The sequence below is a fragment of the Eleginops maclovinus genome, chromosome 19 (genome assembly GCF_036324505.1).
Source record: "Eleginops maclovinus isolate JMC-PN-2008 ecotype Puerto Natales chromosome 19, JC_Emac_rtc_rv5, whole genome shotgun sequence".
NCBI lineage: Eukaryota > Metazoa > Chordata > Actinopteri > Perciformes > Eleginopidae > Eleginops > Eleginops maclovinus.
In genome coordinates, this window is record NC_086367.1 from 3,006,235 (window position 1) to 3,024,451 (window position 18,217).

The following is an 18,217-nucleotide window of genomic DNA, read 5'->3' on the forward strand; positions in this document are numbered from 1 at the left end:
TGTATTTGTATTGTTGATTTAATGTGTGAACGAGCGATATAGAGAAGGTCACATAAAGCTGTTATTATTAGGCTGTAATTTGTAATATACTGTTGGAGTAGTAAGCAGGCCTATTGTATTTATTCTAGTTTATATTTAGTTATATTTGGTGTATATTTAGTTATATTTAGTGTGAACTGACTCTGGACACAAACTCAGCACACACACACCTGGGACTGTTGACAACAATAGGATGGTGACATATGTGGGGGAGGAGCAGCCATATCCTGAGCATCCAGAGAGATTCATCCATTGGTATCAGCTGATGTGTAGAGAAGCTCTGACTGGTCGCTGTTACTGGGATGTCCAGTGGAGAGGACGGGTTTATATAGCAGTGACTTACAGAGGCATCAGCAGGAGAGGAGGCAGTGATGACTGTAGGTTTGGAGGAAATGATCAGTCCTGGAGTCTGAGCTGCTCTGGTGATCATTACTCTGTCGTTCACAATAACAGAACAACTCTGATCTCCTCCTCCTACTCCTCTGGTAGAGTAGCAGTGTATATGGATTGTCCTGCTGGCTCTCTGTCCTTCTACAGAGTCTCCTCTGACACACTGATCCACCTCCACACCTTCAGAACCACATTTACTAAACCTCTTTATCCTGGGTTCAGGTTTGGGTTTAGGCCTTGGTCTTGGTGTTGGCTTATTAGTCCCCCGATGTTGAGGTCCAGTGACAGATTTACTTATCCCGGTTGCACAGTTTCTCTGTAGGAAGGCACCAACTGAGCAAATAGTTCAGTATTTACAACATCACACAGTGGTGAGGTTAGTCAGCACCAACCTGTTCTAACAGAATGGCTTTTACATAATCTAGTCTGTAAGATCTGTTAAATGTTCCTGGTAGAGTAAAATATTAACAGAGAACAAAAATGACTCACGGATTACAAAAGTGGAAAGTCAAAGAAACCAGCAGCCAGAAAGGGTTTCCTTCAGAGGGTGGCAGGAATCTCCTTTAGGGATAGTGTGACTGTAGTTCAGACATACAGGAAGGACTCGATCAGAACCATTTCTCCTTTAAGTGATGAGGCAGGGAGAGCAGACTGTCCAAAGAGAGAAAAGGAGATCGAAATCATCAAGAGGAGGTCCAAGAGAATAATAAGTCACAAAGAAGAAGTAGCTAGGAAAGGAAAGAGTCGAGAAGTACCAAATTTATATCAGATTGGAATTATTTAGGAATACAGTGTGTGTAAGGCCGTTCCCCCTTAATTATTACTTTACAATAGTTATTATAGGATTTTGGAGAATGTGGTTTTATTATCAATCCAGTAGAAGTTTTGGCTGCCAACCACCTTTAAAAACCAAAGAAGAAGAAGAGTTCGATCTGTGATGATTGATGAACGTCAGAAACAGGCGGCAAAAAGGTAGAGCGTAGAGACGGACAGACAGCTCAAAACATACTAAGAAATACTAGATTTGTTTTCCTGGTGATTAAGGGAGTTTTCCGTAGATCCCTGTAGTAGTTTCTCACCTTAACATTGCTCCCAAGATTATGTGGACAAGTGAGTGTATATACGCTTACCGCTAGCGGCTAAGGTAGCATTCGGGACGCTGTAAATAATGCTGCGTTCCAGTTGTACTGGGAAGTGGGAGTGTCTGAGTTCCCAGTTGGACATTTGAACTGGAACACCCCAACGTCATACTTCCTATACTTGGAAACTCTGAGATACCTGGCCATACCCAAGATCATCATTCGAAATGGAGTCTCCGCATATGAACATTAAGAGAAAGCTTTGATACTATAACATTTGAAGCTCTTCTGCTACCATGTTTAACAAATAACTGAATAAAGGGTTGTTATTAACCAGTGTTGCTAACAACCTTCCTGAGGTGACTGCTAAAGCTGTAAATAAGCAACTTTCCTTTGGGCATCCAACTTTTTTCGACTTGTGCTACTGGAACCCAGTCAACTCGGATGAGATGTCTTTTCCAGGTTCCGAACTCCGATTTCCAAGGAAACGGACACGCAGAAAAAGGACTGTGTGGATGCCTGGGCTGGGTTTTAGGATCCGCTCGACCACAGTGCGAGGGAGCATCAGCCCTGCATGCACGTTTTTTGTTAAGGTCATTTATTATATTATTATTTTGATCACTTTTCTTAATTTTTAAAGACGTATCATTTGATTGTTGTTATGTTTTTCTTTCAACTTAAAAACCCCCCTGAATATTAGTTACGTCAAAGTGTTTTATTTGGCAGCTCTTATTTTGCTAGTTTTGTCGATCAATGTAATTGTAATAAGAACTAAAACTATATTTTATTACATGAATCAGTGTTTTATTTTACTGTACATCATGTATCTGTTTATTTGTATTGTGTGATAACTCTTATTTTTTTATGTTAAAAATAACAACAATCCTTATTTACCCATACTGTGTTTATGTATACCCCACTGCACATTGAATCAGATTACTTGTATGCTTAACCTAACTGGAAATAAAGCATTGCACCTTATTAATTGGCCCTGTTTAACGTTGCATATGCACTAAACACTTATGAGACAGTGATGTGAAGCATTTATAAAATGGATTATGAGCCAAAGAAAATTTTTAGGAACGCTCATTTTTAATCATCTTAATATTCCTTTTCAGTATGCATACAACTCAGTGCACACCTTATTAACAATCATTTATGTTCAAAATAACTAGTAAAACAAGGACAAATCACAGCAGCTATGAGGTCATAACCGAAAAATCTGGATCAGCTCGTTTGTACCCCGGTATTTAGAGATGTGGGTAAGGAGGAAAAGAGAGAGGGTTGTATTTTCTGACACTTTGAGTCTCCTTACACACCAGGGACACATATGTATGTATAAAAGACATCAAAAAGTGCATTTTGCATAACAGGGGACCTTTAAGGGTCTGAATACTTAGATTTTTAACATGTTTGAAAATATGTCTAAAATTCTATTTTCTCTTTGTGATTGTGGTGGATTGAGTGTTTAATATAAATCGCTTACAAAAGCACAACAAGAGACATTTGTTAGTAAATGATAGGAGACCTGCCTTTGTGATGGTGGATATTAGATAAAGACTCGCAACACCTAAGAATGATTCAGCAACACATACAGCCGCGGGAAAAATGTCCACTTCAGCATCATCATTTTCTCCGGCTCTATTATTTACAGGTTTGTCTTTGAGTTAAATGATTTACATTTTTTTTTTTTTTGTATTCTATAAACTACTGACAGCATTTCTCTGTGTGTTAATTCTACAGACACTGGAATGGCTGCCACAGAGTAGGGATAAAGATTTAAGAAACAATTGGAGTGGTCTCTTAATTTTTTCCAGAGCTGTATAAACCTTGTGATGACATATCTGATATGATGATAAAAGCAGTGGTAATTATACAATCTGGCAGGTTGAGACAATTGTGTAACTACTAGGCATGTCACAATACCAGAAACATAATAGTCGATGCCAATACCAGTGAAACTCCACGATATATGTCATTTTATACCACGGTAAAAAGCTAAAAGGAAAACATAAGTCCAGTGTACTTCAACATTCGTTTAATTACTGTTTGCATACTGTTTTTGTTAGGAGGTTATACAAGTCATAATTCCCACTGATGTAAAATATAATCCGACTGAATGCTGTCAGCCTCGAGCTCTGACGGTACGCGCTGTAAACACGATACCATCATAAAACGAGAGCCGCCTTTTATTCAGTCGTTTAGGCACCGGCTTGGTTACAAACATCTGTTTACGCGTCCGTCAGTAAATCGATATTACAGTAAATTGAAGGCATTTCACACAAACAATAACAGCTGATATTATACTGATATGCTATATTGAGCAGCTCTATGCATCATTTCATTCTGTGCACGTCAACTTAACACTCCGGTGTTCAGTGTGTGGGCGACTGCGGCTCACAGAGGTAATTAACCAATCAGAGGGTCCGTGGTATGTTTCCCTGCCCCTGCAGGCGATATGTTGACGTGTCCTTTGGCAACATCCTTAACACCAAATGGCTCCTGTAGGCTTGTCTACAGTATAAAGTGTGTTAGCTTTGGATAAAAGCATCAGTGAAATGATATATGAAGTATCAGAAAGTGGAATTGCATGCTTATTTTGGCATCCAGTGTAAAGGTGTAGTTTTGTCGCAACATATTATACAATATATTAGATTTATCCCTATTTCTCTTTCCATGCTTTATGGAAAATCAACTACATACGCCACATTCCTGTCAGATCCCTTTGAAATAAATTCCTATTTTAAAGACTTACTGAAGCACAATGACATATCATGAGCATTGTAGGTAAATAATAATAATTCCAGAGCCAGGGAAGAAAGTTAGCAATCCAAAATTCATGACAACCTAATACCTGTTTTTTCTCAAACACAGCGAAAGCTCCAAGTCCAAAAATGAACCAAGAAATGTATTTTAAAAAGGAAGATCATTTCCCAAATGGACAAAATGTTTATTTCTAACTATAATATTCTTCTTTAATCCATATTTGAAGGCATTTAGCCTCTCAAAAACAATATTTGTTGCAGCCCTACATGTTATTGAGGAGGAGCGAGGCTTATAGTGATGTTATTTCCTTTCTGCTGAATCCAACTGTAAAGAATAATTAGAAAAATAAATGGCAAGCTGTGCTGTACTGAGGTTGAGCCAACATTGAAATATGAATCAATGTCCTCGAAGATAAGACCCTTTTTTTGACTCTAATCTAGGATAATGTTTGGTCGTTCTTCTTGTGAATGTATTTTTTTCCTTCCCTATTTAGTTAAGCGTACAATGGTTCAATACACTGCCATACCTGAGTGCATTTAAATCACTCATTACAAGAACTGTTGTTTCATCAGGTCAGAGGGGGGTGGGGGTGGGGGGGAGACAGTTATCCAGAACTGGTCCCCATGCAGAATCTAGTTCTACCTCTCCAGAGCTGATGCAGAAAATGTATCCAGAACAGGATGTAAACACCGCCTGACATGTCAGCCATCAATATATATTTCCCCTTCATAAAGTAAACATTTCACAGCATAGGTTTCACAAGATGTCAGATTTACATTCAGACACCCTTCCTTCCGATGGGTTACATGTTTACCCAACACGTTCACATTCTGTATGTTAGCGAGGTCTTTTTAAAGTAAAACAGAGTTGTGTGCAGTGTGTTCCCTCAGTCCTTCCCTCTGGAGACTCTCATTCAAACAAGCTACTTCCTACAAGTCTTCCTTATATTCAGATCATCTATAGAGTGGTGCTGTGATGATGTATTTTTGTAAGCAGATCCGGAAGTTAGCATCTCAAGGGCTCCCTCGACAAAAATCAATGGGGTTTTTCCATTCCCGAAAATATTGCAGAAAATAAGATCTGTGGTAAACACATTATTATGATGTGATATGTTACACCTTTTGTTCAGCAAGATGATCTCCACATAGTAACACCACTTTAGGATTTCTGAAGCGACAGGAGTTAAAAGCTAACGTAAGCTAATGCTAACGTCCTATTCACATGACTTTGTGTCTCCACCGCTAAGCTAAAAGTGGCTAATGTTCAGCGAGAGGAATTTTAGTAGTCTTATTCCTCACTATGTTTCAACTGCCGTTTTTATGACACATACAAGCTTCTGACATGCACCAGTGGGGGATTTACTGACACATTTTTAAGTCTTAGAAGAACATTTTGTGTTAACCACGGATCTTATTTCAGCTATCTAACCAAAAACATGTTAAAAAACCCATTGAGTTTGAGACAAGGGAATAGGAAGTGGTAAAACGCTGACTCGTATCCTGGTTTAGGAATCCTTCCTGCAGCTCTGTCCCATTAAAACAAAATAACAGCAGAGGCAGCGGGACAACACCACTCCTGCTACTGAGGGGAAAACAATCCTGAAGAGCGAACCCTCTGAAACACTGAAAAAGCTTCAAACCATTTGCAGAAAGCTGCTATATCACCCCCCACCCTCTCCTACAAAGCATAGGTCCTCTGCAGGGTTATGAATCCATTCACATTAAAAGAGTCCCACATATGGAAGCATTACACCGGACAGCAGGCCCCGCCCCCATCACTTCTGTATGTAGATGATGATGATGCACAGAGTCCCCACCAGCCCCAGGGCCTGGATCCCCAGGAACCAGAGCAGCAGCCAGAAGAACAGGATCACTACCGGCTCCACTATCTTGTCCCCAAAGTACATCTGGCTGAAGCCCATCCCCCGCAGACCCTTGTTGAGCATCCCGAACAGAGTCCCCATCCGCTCGCAGTCGTCCAGCTGAGGCTGTCTGGTGGTGGGGTCGTCCACAAGGGGCCATCTGCTGCTGGGGTCACTGGGGGGTGCAGGTCGGGGCTGCCTGTTTTCAGCCTGTGGAGACAACGTTCAGAGTGGGTTATACACACACAGACACAAAGTCCTACTCAGTGCCGGACCAGAGCGTCTGTTGTTCCTGTTATATTGTAATGTACATCTAATATATCATAACTATAGTGCTGCAATGTGCCTATTTTGACTTCCTATCTTCATAGATCCATTATATTTGAAGTTTTTATTGCACAGTCCTCATTTGTCTTCTAATATTAATATAACCATCTTTATTCTTTATTTTATTTTATCTTATTGGATATTTTACTTTCAATTCTAAGCTTTGGATACATTATTTATTCTGTTTTTTGGGACATTATTACATTACGTTACATTATGTTTTATAAATGGTTTTATACATTTCTATTTGATCTTTTTTTGGACGGGTGACTTTAACTTCTTATGTTTATATAAATATTTGTACTCTATTTTTTATAGAAAAGTTATGTCATGAAAACCATTTTTCCCTGGGATAATAGAGTGTTCTGGTATATATTGCTTCATCATCATCATCATCATCATCATCATCATCATCATCATCATCATCATCGTTCTGCTTCTCCCATTTTGCTTTATTGTAACCTATTAAGCCATTTATTTAAGGTTCTTAAACATTAAATTCAAGGCATTTAAAGGACCTTCCAGGCCTTACTTCTTCATATTCAAGGTTCCAACAAGGCACATTTTAAAACATATCAAGGCTCATTACTCTTAATCTCTGTCTTAGCGATCCCCAGTAGTGGAAATAGTGCAGGGTATGCAGTAATGTTAAACGAGAAAACTTTACTCGATAAAAAGAGACCCTTTTGATGGGGAGGAGAGAGAGTTGTGAAAAGAACCAGTAGCTAGATCAGCTCCCGTTAGCAATCGTAAGTGAAATCATGCCTGTACCTATTTACCCGTGTTTACCCCTTTAAAGAGGTTTCTCTGATGTCAACTGAAGGACAAACATGTCGATAAATAAACTGCCTTGAAAAAAATTATGCTTAATATTATTATTACATTTCACAGTTACACTTTTTAACCAATCCTGATCATAACTATCAAATATTCATTCATTTTCTGAATTGCAACCCTTTAATTACCCGTTTGTTAACATAATGTTGTTTTCCATTTAAAAAAAATAGAATTATACATATCATAAATACAATTATTTCTGTATACTGTATGACGGAAGGATTTAAAAAAAAAATGTATTCACAATCTTGAATAGGCAAAATATTATCAACACAACATATTGTTGGTAACCTGTAAATAAAAACACGTTTACTACATTTTTACTCCATAAGACTACTCCGCCCTAAACAGGCTTATGGGTCAATGACGTGACGCAATTTGTTTTGTGTTCCTATGGTTTAGTTAAATTTAAAAAGGTTCAAATCTGAAAATAAACTCACAAATTACTTGAATACATTCTCTTTTTGAAGATCTAGTCTAAAATGTCTGGATTTGATCAATTTTGAGGAATATTCAGGGAATAATGGTAAAAATGTCAATGTGGTGTAACCATAAAAACATTGTACCAAATACTTAAACTTGTCCAAAAAAGGTGAAATTCTCAATAAAACACATTATCAACTAGTTTGGCATAATCCTACATTTGTGTTGTGTTAGAAATGAATCAAATAAGTGGAACACCATTGTACTGAATATTATAACTTATTTGGGGAATTGTGTCTGTCAAGTCAACTTCCTTAATTGTCAAGGCGGTGTAACCAATATTCAAGGAACATTTTGTTCATTTGTGTAAGATCTTTTGGCGGGAATCTGTATCACAAAAAAGGACCCCTGATCAGCCTAACTGCTGCATGCCAAGGTTAGTATCCTACTTTAAAATCTTGATAATTTGACAGTTTTAGGGTATGGTCAGGTGTGCTTAGAGTTACATGTCAAATGGTATGACCTTAGGAAAACATTTATAATTCATAGTAACTGTAAAAATAAGTATTTATTATAAAAAATGTGTTCTTCACATCAAGGCTATGTGCTTACATAGCTGTCCATCATGATGCCAGTTCAATTTGATTCTAAATGTAAATGTCAAATGGTGTAACCGGTTACACCATTTGACATTTATTTTTTAGATGGTGGACTGTACCAACAGGGTGTATGCTGATCTAGTCAGCATACATCTAGGTGGACATTCCCACGTGTGATGTCACTAGACGATAGTCACATGGCAATTGTGAAACAGCTTGCCATGGTTAATCACACTCCCACCTGGTGGCATAATATGTCCCCTTTAAAAATAGAAAAAAAACAATTGTTTTTGATGTTTGTTCTTAATTGAAAATAATAAAAACCACAAGTTCAATGGACCTTGTTGACCATCATGCTTGATTTTTAGTGTCAGTTTTTTTCTGTGAAAGCAACATTGTTAGATGAAAAATACTGGTTCCACCAATTGACACAAACCAGTGTCAATTGGTGGAACCAGTATTTTTCATAAAAATATTATAATTTACAGGAAAAGTCATGGGGAATAAGATGTAATCTTATATTGCAATGTACTAACATATTTAGTAACAGTTTATACATAATTGGTCAAATGTTATTTAGAAAATGCCAAGGGTTTTCAGCATTTGTCCTGCTCTATATTGCAAAAACGCATACAATTTTATTTTCAAATAATCCTAATAAAAAGTGATATATTAAAATGAAGGAACTGTTTTTATAAGTACACTTGCATACACTCTAGGTGGAAATAAATACTTAATATTTCTCCTTTTGTTGTGGTTGCACCACTTGACATTTTTAGGGGCAATCAGTCTTTCGTTTTGTAAAAAATTGTTCAAAAGCTATTTGAAATTACATGAAACCAACAGAAATACAAACTATACATTTTTGCAAAACTGATGCAAGCTTTTAAAACAATTTATTACAACATTTTTGAATTGCTTATAATGCAAACTGTTATCTGTCACTGACCCATATACCATATTTTCATTACTGTCATTAATTTGTTTATATCTTCTTCTTTCTAAAGATATGTTCCCTTACATACCCAATAGAGTTACAAAAGGTAGAATCATGTTAAGAGATTCCGATTCAGAATATCCTCTTTATTTTTGTAATACTTTCATATAATACCATCACCGCCAACAACTAAAGAAACACAGTGATACACTTTTGGGGTCAAAAGGGCTTCCTGCTACTGCGGACAGACTTTTTTTATCCTCTGCTTCCTGCTAGCATGGCCCCTCCTGTTAGCCCCTCCTGCTAGCACTTCCTCTCCTGGGTACACTGTTTTCCTGGGTACACTGTTCTGCTGGGTACACTGTTCTCCTGGGTACACTGTTCTCCTAGCGCCAGTAATCCCATTTATTGTATAATGATTTACTTCCGTACTGAATAACAGCATTCTGAGGCACACCCTATTATCATGTCCAGTGCACTGTAGTTAATGTCATATATTATACCTACTCGCTTTCTTTACCGCTCAGGTTCCATAACGAAACCATCACAAAACAAATCCACTTCACCACAGGCTCAGTTTCTTCTCTTCTGATTTGAAGAGAACATTTCACAGACAAAGGAAACATTAAAAGTTAAAACTAACACACACAACTTCCATTCCAGGATGTGACAATAACTTTTAGACCTACATCATTAATAACAATGACATGTAAATAAATCGAAGGAATGTATCAACCTGAACAGACATTTAATTTAAACCCCACGCGCTGCCCTGCTGACACATGCTATCTGAAGAGATAAAGACACACCTAGTAGGTGAAGAAGAAAAGCCACCCTTCAGTTTGGTGTGTATTAGCTACTGTTTCATAATGTATTTATAACTGCATTCGTTATATCAATAACTCATGTTAAGGTATGTATCACTCGCCTTCGAAAAGAAACATCGCAGTGTCGGCCTTTTTAATTATGGTTTGGTTCACGCGCTGGTGTTATAAGGGCTCGTGCCATAGGATAACTGCTTACTGAAAACTGTTCAAACTGAGGTCGCAGTAAGTAAAGTGCCACTGAAAAACTATTTCCATAACATAACACCTCACCACGCTTAGCTCCAAGGCCGGGGAACTAGCCCCAGGTCAAGGGCCATGAATGTCGGGGGTAAATCAGGTTAGCCTGGTGAGTAGTAAACAGCTAGAGCTAGCTTGCGAAATGTACTTTGCTGTACCTGTAGTCGCTGGTAATGTAGAGCGGTCTGCCGTGCAGCGTAAACATGTTCAGGGGTTTGCCATATTCTCCGGTTTTCTGGCGGCTGTTCTTCCAATTCACGCCGACGAAATACATACTGGTCATTCGCAGGTTGCGTTACAGTGGACATTGTTACAGCTGGTCCACTGACAGTAACTTCAGGAAACAAAACATACGAGCTGTGTGAGTCCTCTGATTCTTCTTCTGTGGTTTTCTGGCGGGTGACAACTAGCGTTAAACTGCATTACTGTCACCTACTGAGTTGGAGTGAAATGATATTTTCCATCATTTAAAATAAAAATTAAAAATAATAATAAATAATAAACCTTTAATATATATATATATATATATTAAAGGTTTTATTTTTTTTTTTAATAAAACCATAATAATAAAATAATTTAATAAAATAATAATAAAACCTTTAATATATATATATATATATATATTAAAGGTTTTATTATTATTTTATTTTTATTTTAAATGATGGAAAATATGAATATATGAATATATATATATATATATATATATATATATATATATATATACACACAAAGGAAATACACTTACCTGAACATTGGATTAAACTCAGCTTTAAATAATGAAATAGTCTCCCTAAACCAATGCCTTATACATATTTGAGACTAAGTGTTTTCCACTCCAACCTTCTCGGTTTTTCTTTTTAACTCATTTTGTTCGAAATTGTGTGTATGCCAGTGCAAAATGGAATGCTCCACTGATTCCTGCACCACAAATGCTCACATTATCCTCAAGGATGTTAGATGCAGCATTTTCTTTATTCGTGTACGCCTTTAAATGAGTGCACATTTCTCTAATGAAGTTTCTTTAGATTTTTCCTTTTGCTTCAGATTTCTTTTATACTTTGTCCATGATCTGACTATGTTTCAGAGCCTGGCTAATGCATCCTATATTGGTAGTTGTGAAGCTTCAGAATGCCCTTGAAGATTTATAGAAGTAAAAGGATCTCTGATCTAAAGTAAAAAATGAACATGTAAACCAAAGACATTATGGGAACATTTGTTCTCTCTGCTCTGCAAAATTATAGCTAGATCAAAGAAACCCTGGCTCTGTTGCACTTCATAGTACACCCCTCGGGTTTCAATCTGGACTAAATAGGCCTACAATTCACTCATTTTTTTAAAAATCAGTGTCCTCAAACCCTCAGCCACTACTGCTTATTTGCCATTTAATTTGATTTGTCATTAATAATGGCTTAAGGTGTACGCACTTATGACTTGTGTACATTCACAGGCTTGGGCGGTGGGACAGAACTGTCCTCATGGCCAATTAAAGGTTTTGGTTAGCTTGCTCTGATGTTGTGATTTGTTTTACTGACAGTGGGGCGTGGGATTAAATGCCGCTCGTAAGTAGCGTAATCCCAGCTAATCTGGGATGCAGTTTCACTCTGCACTGTGGACACAACCTTAGACTGGGGAGCGCTGGGAATATGGAGATACAAAATGTTGGTCTGAGTATGCTGTTTGTCTGGTGAAGGATGTTCCTGCTGCTCCTCGCTCACATATTGCAGTCTCCTCTGTTGGCGGTCCAGTCCTGTCCGGCTCTATGTGCCTGCACGTATGGGAACATTGGAGCAGCAGAGCTCAGGTTGAGTTAGGCTCATTTAATTCTCATCTTTGTGTTGTGTGTGCAGGTGATCCTCCTGGAACAAAACTCAAAACATCCCATTACATGGTATTAAGCTTTTATCCAAAGCAGCTTTACATACTATTCAATACCATAGTCACGTCTGAGATGTTGAATGTTATGCACATTTGGAAAGGGGGGACAAAGTATCTTGTCTAAGGACACTTAAAAATGTTGCAGGGGATTGACCCGCTGAACCTTTGATTGATAGACGCTTAATTCCCCCCTAGGCCACAGTCGTAATATTTTAGTAACTATAATTGTATTAATTTTGAATGATAAAAAACCAAGGGGATCACAGGGGCAGGAAAATAAGTATATTTGTGATTTAAAAACAGAGAAGAAGATTTGGCACTAACCCTATTTCATATTTTAGTCTCTAATATGAAACAAAGGCCTTTGCAACTATTGTAAATGTCTTTGGTCCGGGATTAATAAAGGGTTTCTAATTTCTGATTTTAGAAAAAAAAAGATTCATACAAGATTTAGGTTTCAGCTAATATTCATCTGCTGTTCGTTGACCAAGGTAAAACAACTGTAGAAAATCCATTCAGCATATTTGTAAAGCCTGACAAAAAGCACATTAATTTAGGTCAATAGTCTATACTAATGTTACAGATCTGTTTGTTTGAAATGAAATATCCCCATATTAACTATAACTAATGTGATATAAGAAACCAATGAAAAGCATGAGACTGGCAAAATAGTGTTTGAGTATTGCATATTTCAAACTAAAATGATCAAATAGTGTGAATGATTAAGCTGAGAAATGACAGGTTTGTGTTTACTATCACAGGTTGGTGCAGTGCAGTGACCCTGGAATCTCAGCTGTTCCTGTTAACATCCCGGCTGATACAGTCAAACTACGTCTAGAGAAGACCTTCATCTCCAAGGTGCCCCGGGCAGCCTTCTACAACCTGTCAGAGCTGCGTTTTTTGTGGCTGACCTACAACTCCATCACATCCATCCACCCCAGCAGCTTCGTCAACCTGAAGGCCCTGCGAGAGCTGCGTCTGGATGGAAACCTCTTGTCAACCTTCCCCTGGGAGGGGCTCAGGGACATGCCCCTCCTTCAGACTCTGGGTCTCCACAACAACCGTCTGTCCAGCCTTCCTGCCCACGCTGCTGTCTTTCTTCCGAATATCACCTACCTGGACCTGTCCAGCAACAGGTGGGTCGGATACCACAGGGCCATGTAGCATGCTAATGTAGCTGTAGAGCTGTGAGTAGTATTACAGTATGTTTACCCCAAGACTACTCGCCTATCCCGTACATTCTTTCCGTTTCTGTTGTGTGAGCTTGAGTGGAGGTAATGGAAGTAGTAGCAGGGAGCTTTAAATTTGTTCTGACTATAGAGCATGCACACTTTAATTTCCCTAAAACATGCCTCCAATCTGTCCCAAAATGTGTGGCTTCGGTTGAGTCAAATGAATGGTGAGTGTTTGTATTTTAGTGCATTTTACAGATTTTAGGAGTGACTGACACATAAACTGTAGTACCACCATTTGGCCACTAAGAACATTTGCTTCCACGCCCAGCTTGCTTCCTGGGGGCTTGATGTCCATGTCCATATATGCTCCGACCTCTTACTTATTTAACCTGGAGAGACCGTGGCTCAGAGGCAGCAGATGACCTGTCTGAAGCTGAAAACTTCGGGAAAAACTGCTCTTGACTGCGTTCTGACGATGGAGAAGCTGACAGACGTGTCAAAGAAGGTGGCATCATGAAGGGCCCCAGGCGTCAATGATCTCTCCTGTGATTTTATCTAGCGTTTCTCTAATAGATTTGGAGCTGTCTGGCATGACGTTATATGTAATGTTTTAGAACAGATTATCTCCGTGTGTCCTGCTGCCCAAAAGAGGAGACATTGCCCTACGAAAGGACAGAAGTCCTGCAGCTCTTCTCTATGAGGATTCAAAGGTGCTTTACTAAGCCTTATCAAACCAACTCAAAGGCGTCCTTGAAAAAATTGTACATCCTGATCAAACCATCCACTATTGTGTCTTTAGACAGGGTGCATCACTCCTATTATTTTTTCTTTACTCAGGGTTTGTATGGTAGTAGTATTCTCTCAACTCTGAACCTTAGCTCTTTGGCGGATGTAAAGAAGTCGAGGTGGGCTGAGTGTTTTGGTCTAGATTCTTTTGGCGATGCCTGTTCAAGCTGCCCATTGAAACGAGGACAGCAGACCTCCAGGGGAGGGTTTTAAATGGGCCAATAGTTAAGTTTTTGTTTTTCTGTAATGTTGTTGTTAGGGTTAGAGTTAGAGTATACGGTTTATCCCTCAAGCGATAAGGTAAGAGTAAGCTGTTTCTTTTTCACATCTCCTACCCTCTCTTTCTCTCTAATCTCGCTGTCACTTCTCCTCTCCTAAGGCTGACTTTATTGCCTGGTGAGCTGCTGGACCTTTGGTTTCCGTTGCCAGGACAACTGGAATCACCAGTAAAGAGAATCATTTTAGGTACACTATGTTTTAGAGGAAAGTTCAATTTTTTTGGAATGTGTTTGAAGGCTGCTTCAGCTCCACTCATGAATGTCAGAAGCTTCTATGTGCGATCACTAAAAGTAACTAAAGGAAATTACTAAACGTTGTCAGACCAACACAAGTCCACCTTTAGCTTATTGGTGGTAATGCACAGTCCTGAAGTTTGTTTATGGCATTTTGTTAGTTTTTTACAGTATGTTGGCCAATCGCATTTACGCTTCGATAATCACAATGCGGTGCCAAGATGTAGAGATTATTCTGCTGAACAAAATGTGTTAAGTATCAAAGACATGTGTTGGCCACAAAAATTATTTTCTGCAATATACCATCATCCAATGAGAAAATCCCATTAATTTTTGTCAAGTGACACGTTGTGATGCTAAGTTCCGGGTTGGCCTACAAAAATACATCACTGTAGCAGTCTATAGAGTAACATGTAATAAGTTAACCCTGTTAGCTAAGTCTTAACATTTGTATTTTACTTTAAGGTTAAACATTCCTCATCTAAGTTGTTAACAAATGGAACTGATGAGTTCAGGTTTTTCTCATGGCAAGTCAAGTATTGAAGATGGTCTGTAGTTACACAGCTGACAAAACCACTGCTATCCAAAACAGAGATAAACATTATTCCTTCTTCAAATCAACATTGAATTAGGGTTTTCCCCTCTATTTCAATATCATTCTAGTGAGCATTGGTGAGTGTGTCTTACAATGTTGGGAGAAATCCCCATGAACAACCCACTGTACTAGTGGTCAAACAAAAAGCACCACTTATGAGCCAATTATAACCAATTATTGTAGCCCATTGAAAAATGTCCATTAGAAGTGTTTCTCCATAACATTTCTGACACATATCCAACATGAAATTGGTAAATAAGGCAAACTGTCCTTAATTTCCAGGCCTCCATGACAACCCCTGGTTGTGTGACTGCCAGATCTCCATGGTGATGTCACTGTCCATGTCGCTGGGGAGTCCTGTAGTTCTCATGGACCAGCTGCTGATATGCCACAGGTCTCTGGATCAGACTGGGATTCTGATGACCCAGGCTGATCTGTCCCTCTGTATGAGGCCTTCAGTCCAGCCTGCAGCCACCAGAGTCATCTCTCCACTGGGCAGCAACGTAATCCTCCGCTGTGATGCCACCGGGTACCCAACACCCACCCTGATATGGATCAAAACCACAGCCTACACTGGTAAGCAATCCAGGGTCAAGCTCAGCTGAATAAGTGATGTTACTAAGATCTGAGCATTAGTTAATACATGTAGTCATTTGGTTCGCTTCTGTGCAGATTGTTGCAGACAAGAAATCCCTGAGGACTCTGACCAGCTACCCAGGAATTTGGAAAGTTGTAAGTGATGCCATCTTGTTAAAACTTTTTCATTGGGTTCTGGTGTCAAATTGGGAGCACCACCTGGATTTGGTTGGGTCTGGTCTTGCAAGACTGCCTGTGTAGAACTTTAGCTTTACTTAGATGGATGACACTGGTATATTGTTCTTATAGCTAAGATTGCCCAACTTTTTATGTTCCAGTTATGCAGGAATCTCCTCGAGTTGGAGTTCGCTGGTCCATAATCACCCTGAACGGGCTATCGTACAAGGATGCTGGTGAGTATCGTTGCCAGGCACGGAACATGGCAGGAATATCTGAAGCCCCAATTAAACTGAAGGTGGTGGGAGTCTCAACACTATCTCGTCTTATAAAAAAGAAGAAGAAGAAGAAGAAGAAGAAGAAGAAAAAGTCCCGAAAGATTTCAACCAACTCATTATTAAATATTGGAAAGACAAACAAGAATCCGGTTCAAACCAACGCCCCATCGGGGAAGGAGAATCAGATACTCCAAAACATTACGGCCCCTTCCATTAACAAGACCCGGATGGTGCCTACTCTTTCGCCCAAAGTGTATAAATACATTAAAAGGCGCAAAATTAACTTAACAGATGCAAAGACCTCCAAGTCTCCAAATGAGCCCCCGAAGAACTCTACAACTGTTCTGTTGTCAAAAATACTTGTGTGAGATACACTGAAGGAGGCCTTGGTCTGTTACTTGGTTGACTTTAAAGGTGGAGTGGAAGGGAAAACTAATAAAGCCTAATTTTTATTGAACCTCTAGTTGTAGTGTTCCATTTCTTTTGACATTCCTGTGATTAGGTCTAGGGTCAACGTTCACTATCCATATGGTTTTAAAGTTGTAACCTTGGGTCCCATAACCCACAAGAACATTTCTACCCTAGACGGGTACAGGAACTGCTGTATGTCTATGTCAGTGTGAGACAGTACAGTAAGAAAAGAGTTGGTTTTCACCAGGAATTATGCTCCATGGTACGATGTTAGCAATAAGCTCAAAGCATCACTGTGCATAAGCAGCCATACAGAGCTGCTAGCATTGTTTGTAGTCTCGTTCGGCATTTCTATTTTATGAAGCAGAATGATGCATTAGTCATTGGTAGTTTTGCCATGCTTGATTTTGATAAAAACTAATATGAATTGGCTTGGACAAAAGTAAACATGTGGACACAACAACACATTTTTAAGGATAAAGAGTTGGAAGCTGAACTGGAAGCAGTGCAAATGGCTAGCTGGGTTTCAAAGTAACAAAAACACCAAAAACTATCTCAGAAGTTCACTGATCAACACAAGGTATCGTAGGAGTGTGGTTTGAGTTTGAGTATGCTGGATATACTAGCGGTTCTGACTCTTGGTGACCTAAAGATTTCAGTATTTTATTTGTATATTGGTTAAGCAAAGTTTTTTTTTTAAGGAGGTGAGAGTGAATATTGGAATTAAATTCAACCGTTGGATTCAAACAATGGCGCCAAATTTCATTTCACACATTTTGAATCATTTTTTAACAATATGGTTTCCTCCTAGTCTAAAATATTATTCATGTTGATAACTGGCATTAGTAACTGGACTACAGAGTGGAAACAATACAGGAGCATGCACAATTAGCGCACTTGCTAAGCTGACGCTCCAGGTTGTCAAACATTTTTGGCTGCATGGTCCGCCAGCTGTCAGAGTTGGACGTTTAGTGAAGGTCAAAGATGAAGGAGCCATAACATTTATGAGTGTCTTATCTCGGTGGAACTTGGAAAAACAATAAAGATACAAAATGAGGAAGAAACTCAGGGTCAGAACGGTTGTATAAGTTACTCTGCTCAGACTGCTTTAACCCTTTGGCTTTAAAAAAAAAACCCTTAGTATTTAAAGCCCCGATAAAAGTATGTAAGGGTTTTCCTGAGACTGGCACTCGAGATGATTATACAAACATGAAATCATACGGGATGATTGTCGATTACTATCTTCCTTTAAGATTATGTAAAAATGGGTGATAAATTAAAAGTAAAGCTGAATCAATAAGTGAAGAAACCTTATGGAGGCAGATGCTTTTGAACAGGTTACCAGAGGAAAATAATCAATAAATGTTGATGGGTGCAAAGAAAAGGAAATGATTGATATGCCGTGACAACAATGTTTGTTGGTTTGGAACCCATGATACGAAAACACAAGGGTAAATGAGATACATGATGTTGAGATGGAGATAAAATGCTGCTGCTAAAATACTTTTAA

The 18,217-nt window shown here is 38.7% G+C and overlaps 2 protein-coding genes across 2 annotated transcripts; one reads left to right on the forward strand and one right to left on the reverse strand.

The window, feature by feature from the left end:
- Positions 1-3,529: 3,529 nt before the first annotated feature.
- Positions 3,530-10,696, reverse strand: fam241a (family with sequence similarity 241 member A). Its single transcript, XM_063909240.1, has 2 exons — positions 10,481-10,696; positions 3,530-6,345 (listed from the first exon to the last, which is right to left on the reverse strand). Exons 1-2 carry the CDS (start codon positions 10,628-10,630, stop codon positions 6,049-6,051), a joined length of 447 nt encoding a protein of 148 aa, XP_063765310.1. The 5' UTR covers positions 10,631-10,696; the 3' UTR covers positions 3,530-6,048.
- A 1,173-nt stretch (positions 10,697-11,869) lies between these two features.
- On the forward strand, positions 11,870-16,753 carry lrit3b (leucine-rich repeat, immunoglobulin-like and transmembrane domains 3b). Its single transcript, XM_063909497.1, has 6 exons — positions 11,870-12,123; positions 12,959-13,333; positions 14,538-14,623; positions 15,548-15,841; positions 15,938-15,997; positions 16,180-16,753. Exons 1-6 carry the CDS (start codon positions 12,014-12,016, stop codon positions 16,662-16,664), a joined length of 1,410 nt encoding a protein of 469 aa, XP_063765567.1. The 5' UTR covers positions 11,870-12,013; the 3' UTR covers positions 16,665-16,753.
- Positions 16,754-18,217: the final 1,464 nt, after the last annotated feature.

What these genes read in the sequence shown, in the direction of transcription:
- fam241a (XM_063909240.1), bottom strand. Translation starts at nt 10,630, where the DNA reads ATGTCCACTGTAACGCAACCTGCGAATGACCAGTATGTATTTCGTCGG. An exon ending in TACATTACCAGCGACTACAG is followed by an intron (nt 6,346 to 10,480) that starts GTACAGCAAAGT and finishes TTGTCTCCACAG; the next exon opens with GCTGAAAACAGGCAGCCCCG.
- lrit3b (XM_063909497.1), top strand. Translation starts at nt 12,014, where the DNA reads ATGTTCCTGCTGCTCCTCGCTCACATATTGCAGTCTCCTCTGTTGGCG. An exon ending in CTGGACCTGTCCAGCAACAG is followed by an intron (nt 13,334 to 14,537) that starts GTGGGTCGGATA and finishes TCCTCTCCTAAG; the next exon opens with GCTGACTTTATTGCCTGGTG. An exon ending in ACCCAGGAATTTGGAAAGTT is followed by an intron (nt 15,998 to 16,179) that starts GTAAGTGATGCC and finishes TTTATGTTCCAG; the next exon opens with TTATGCAGGAATCTCCTCGA.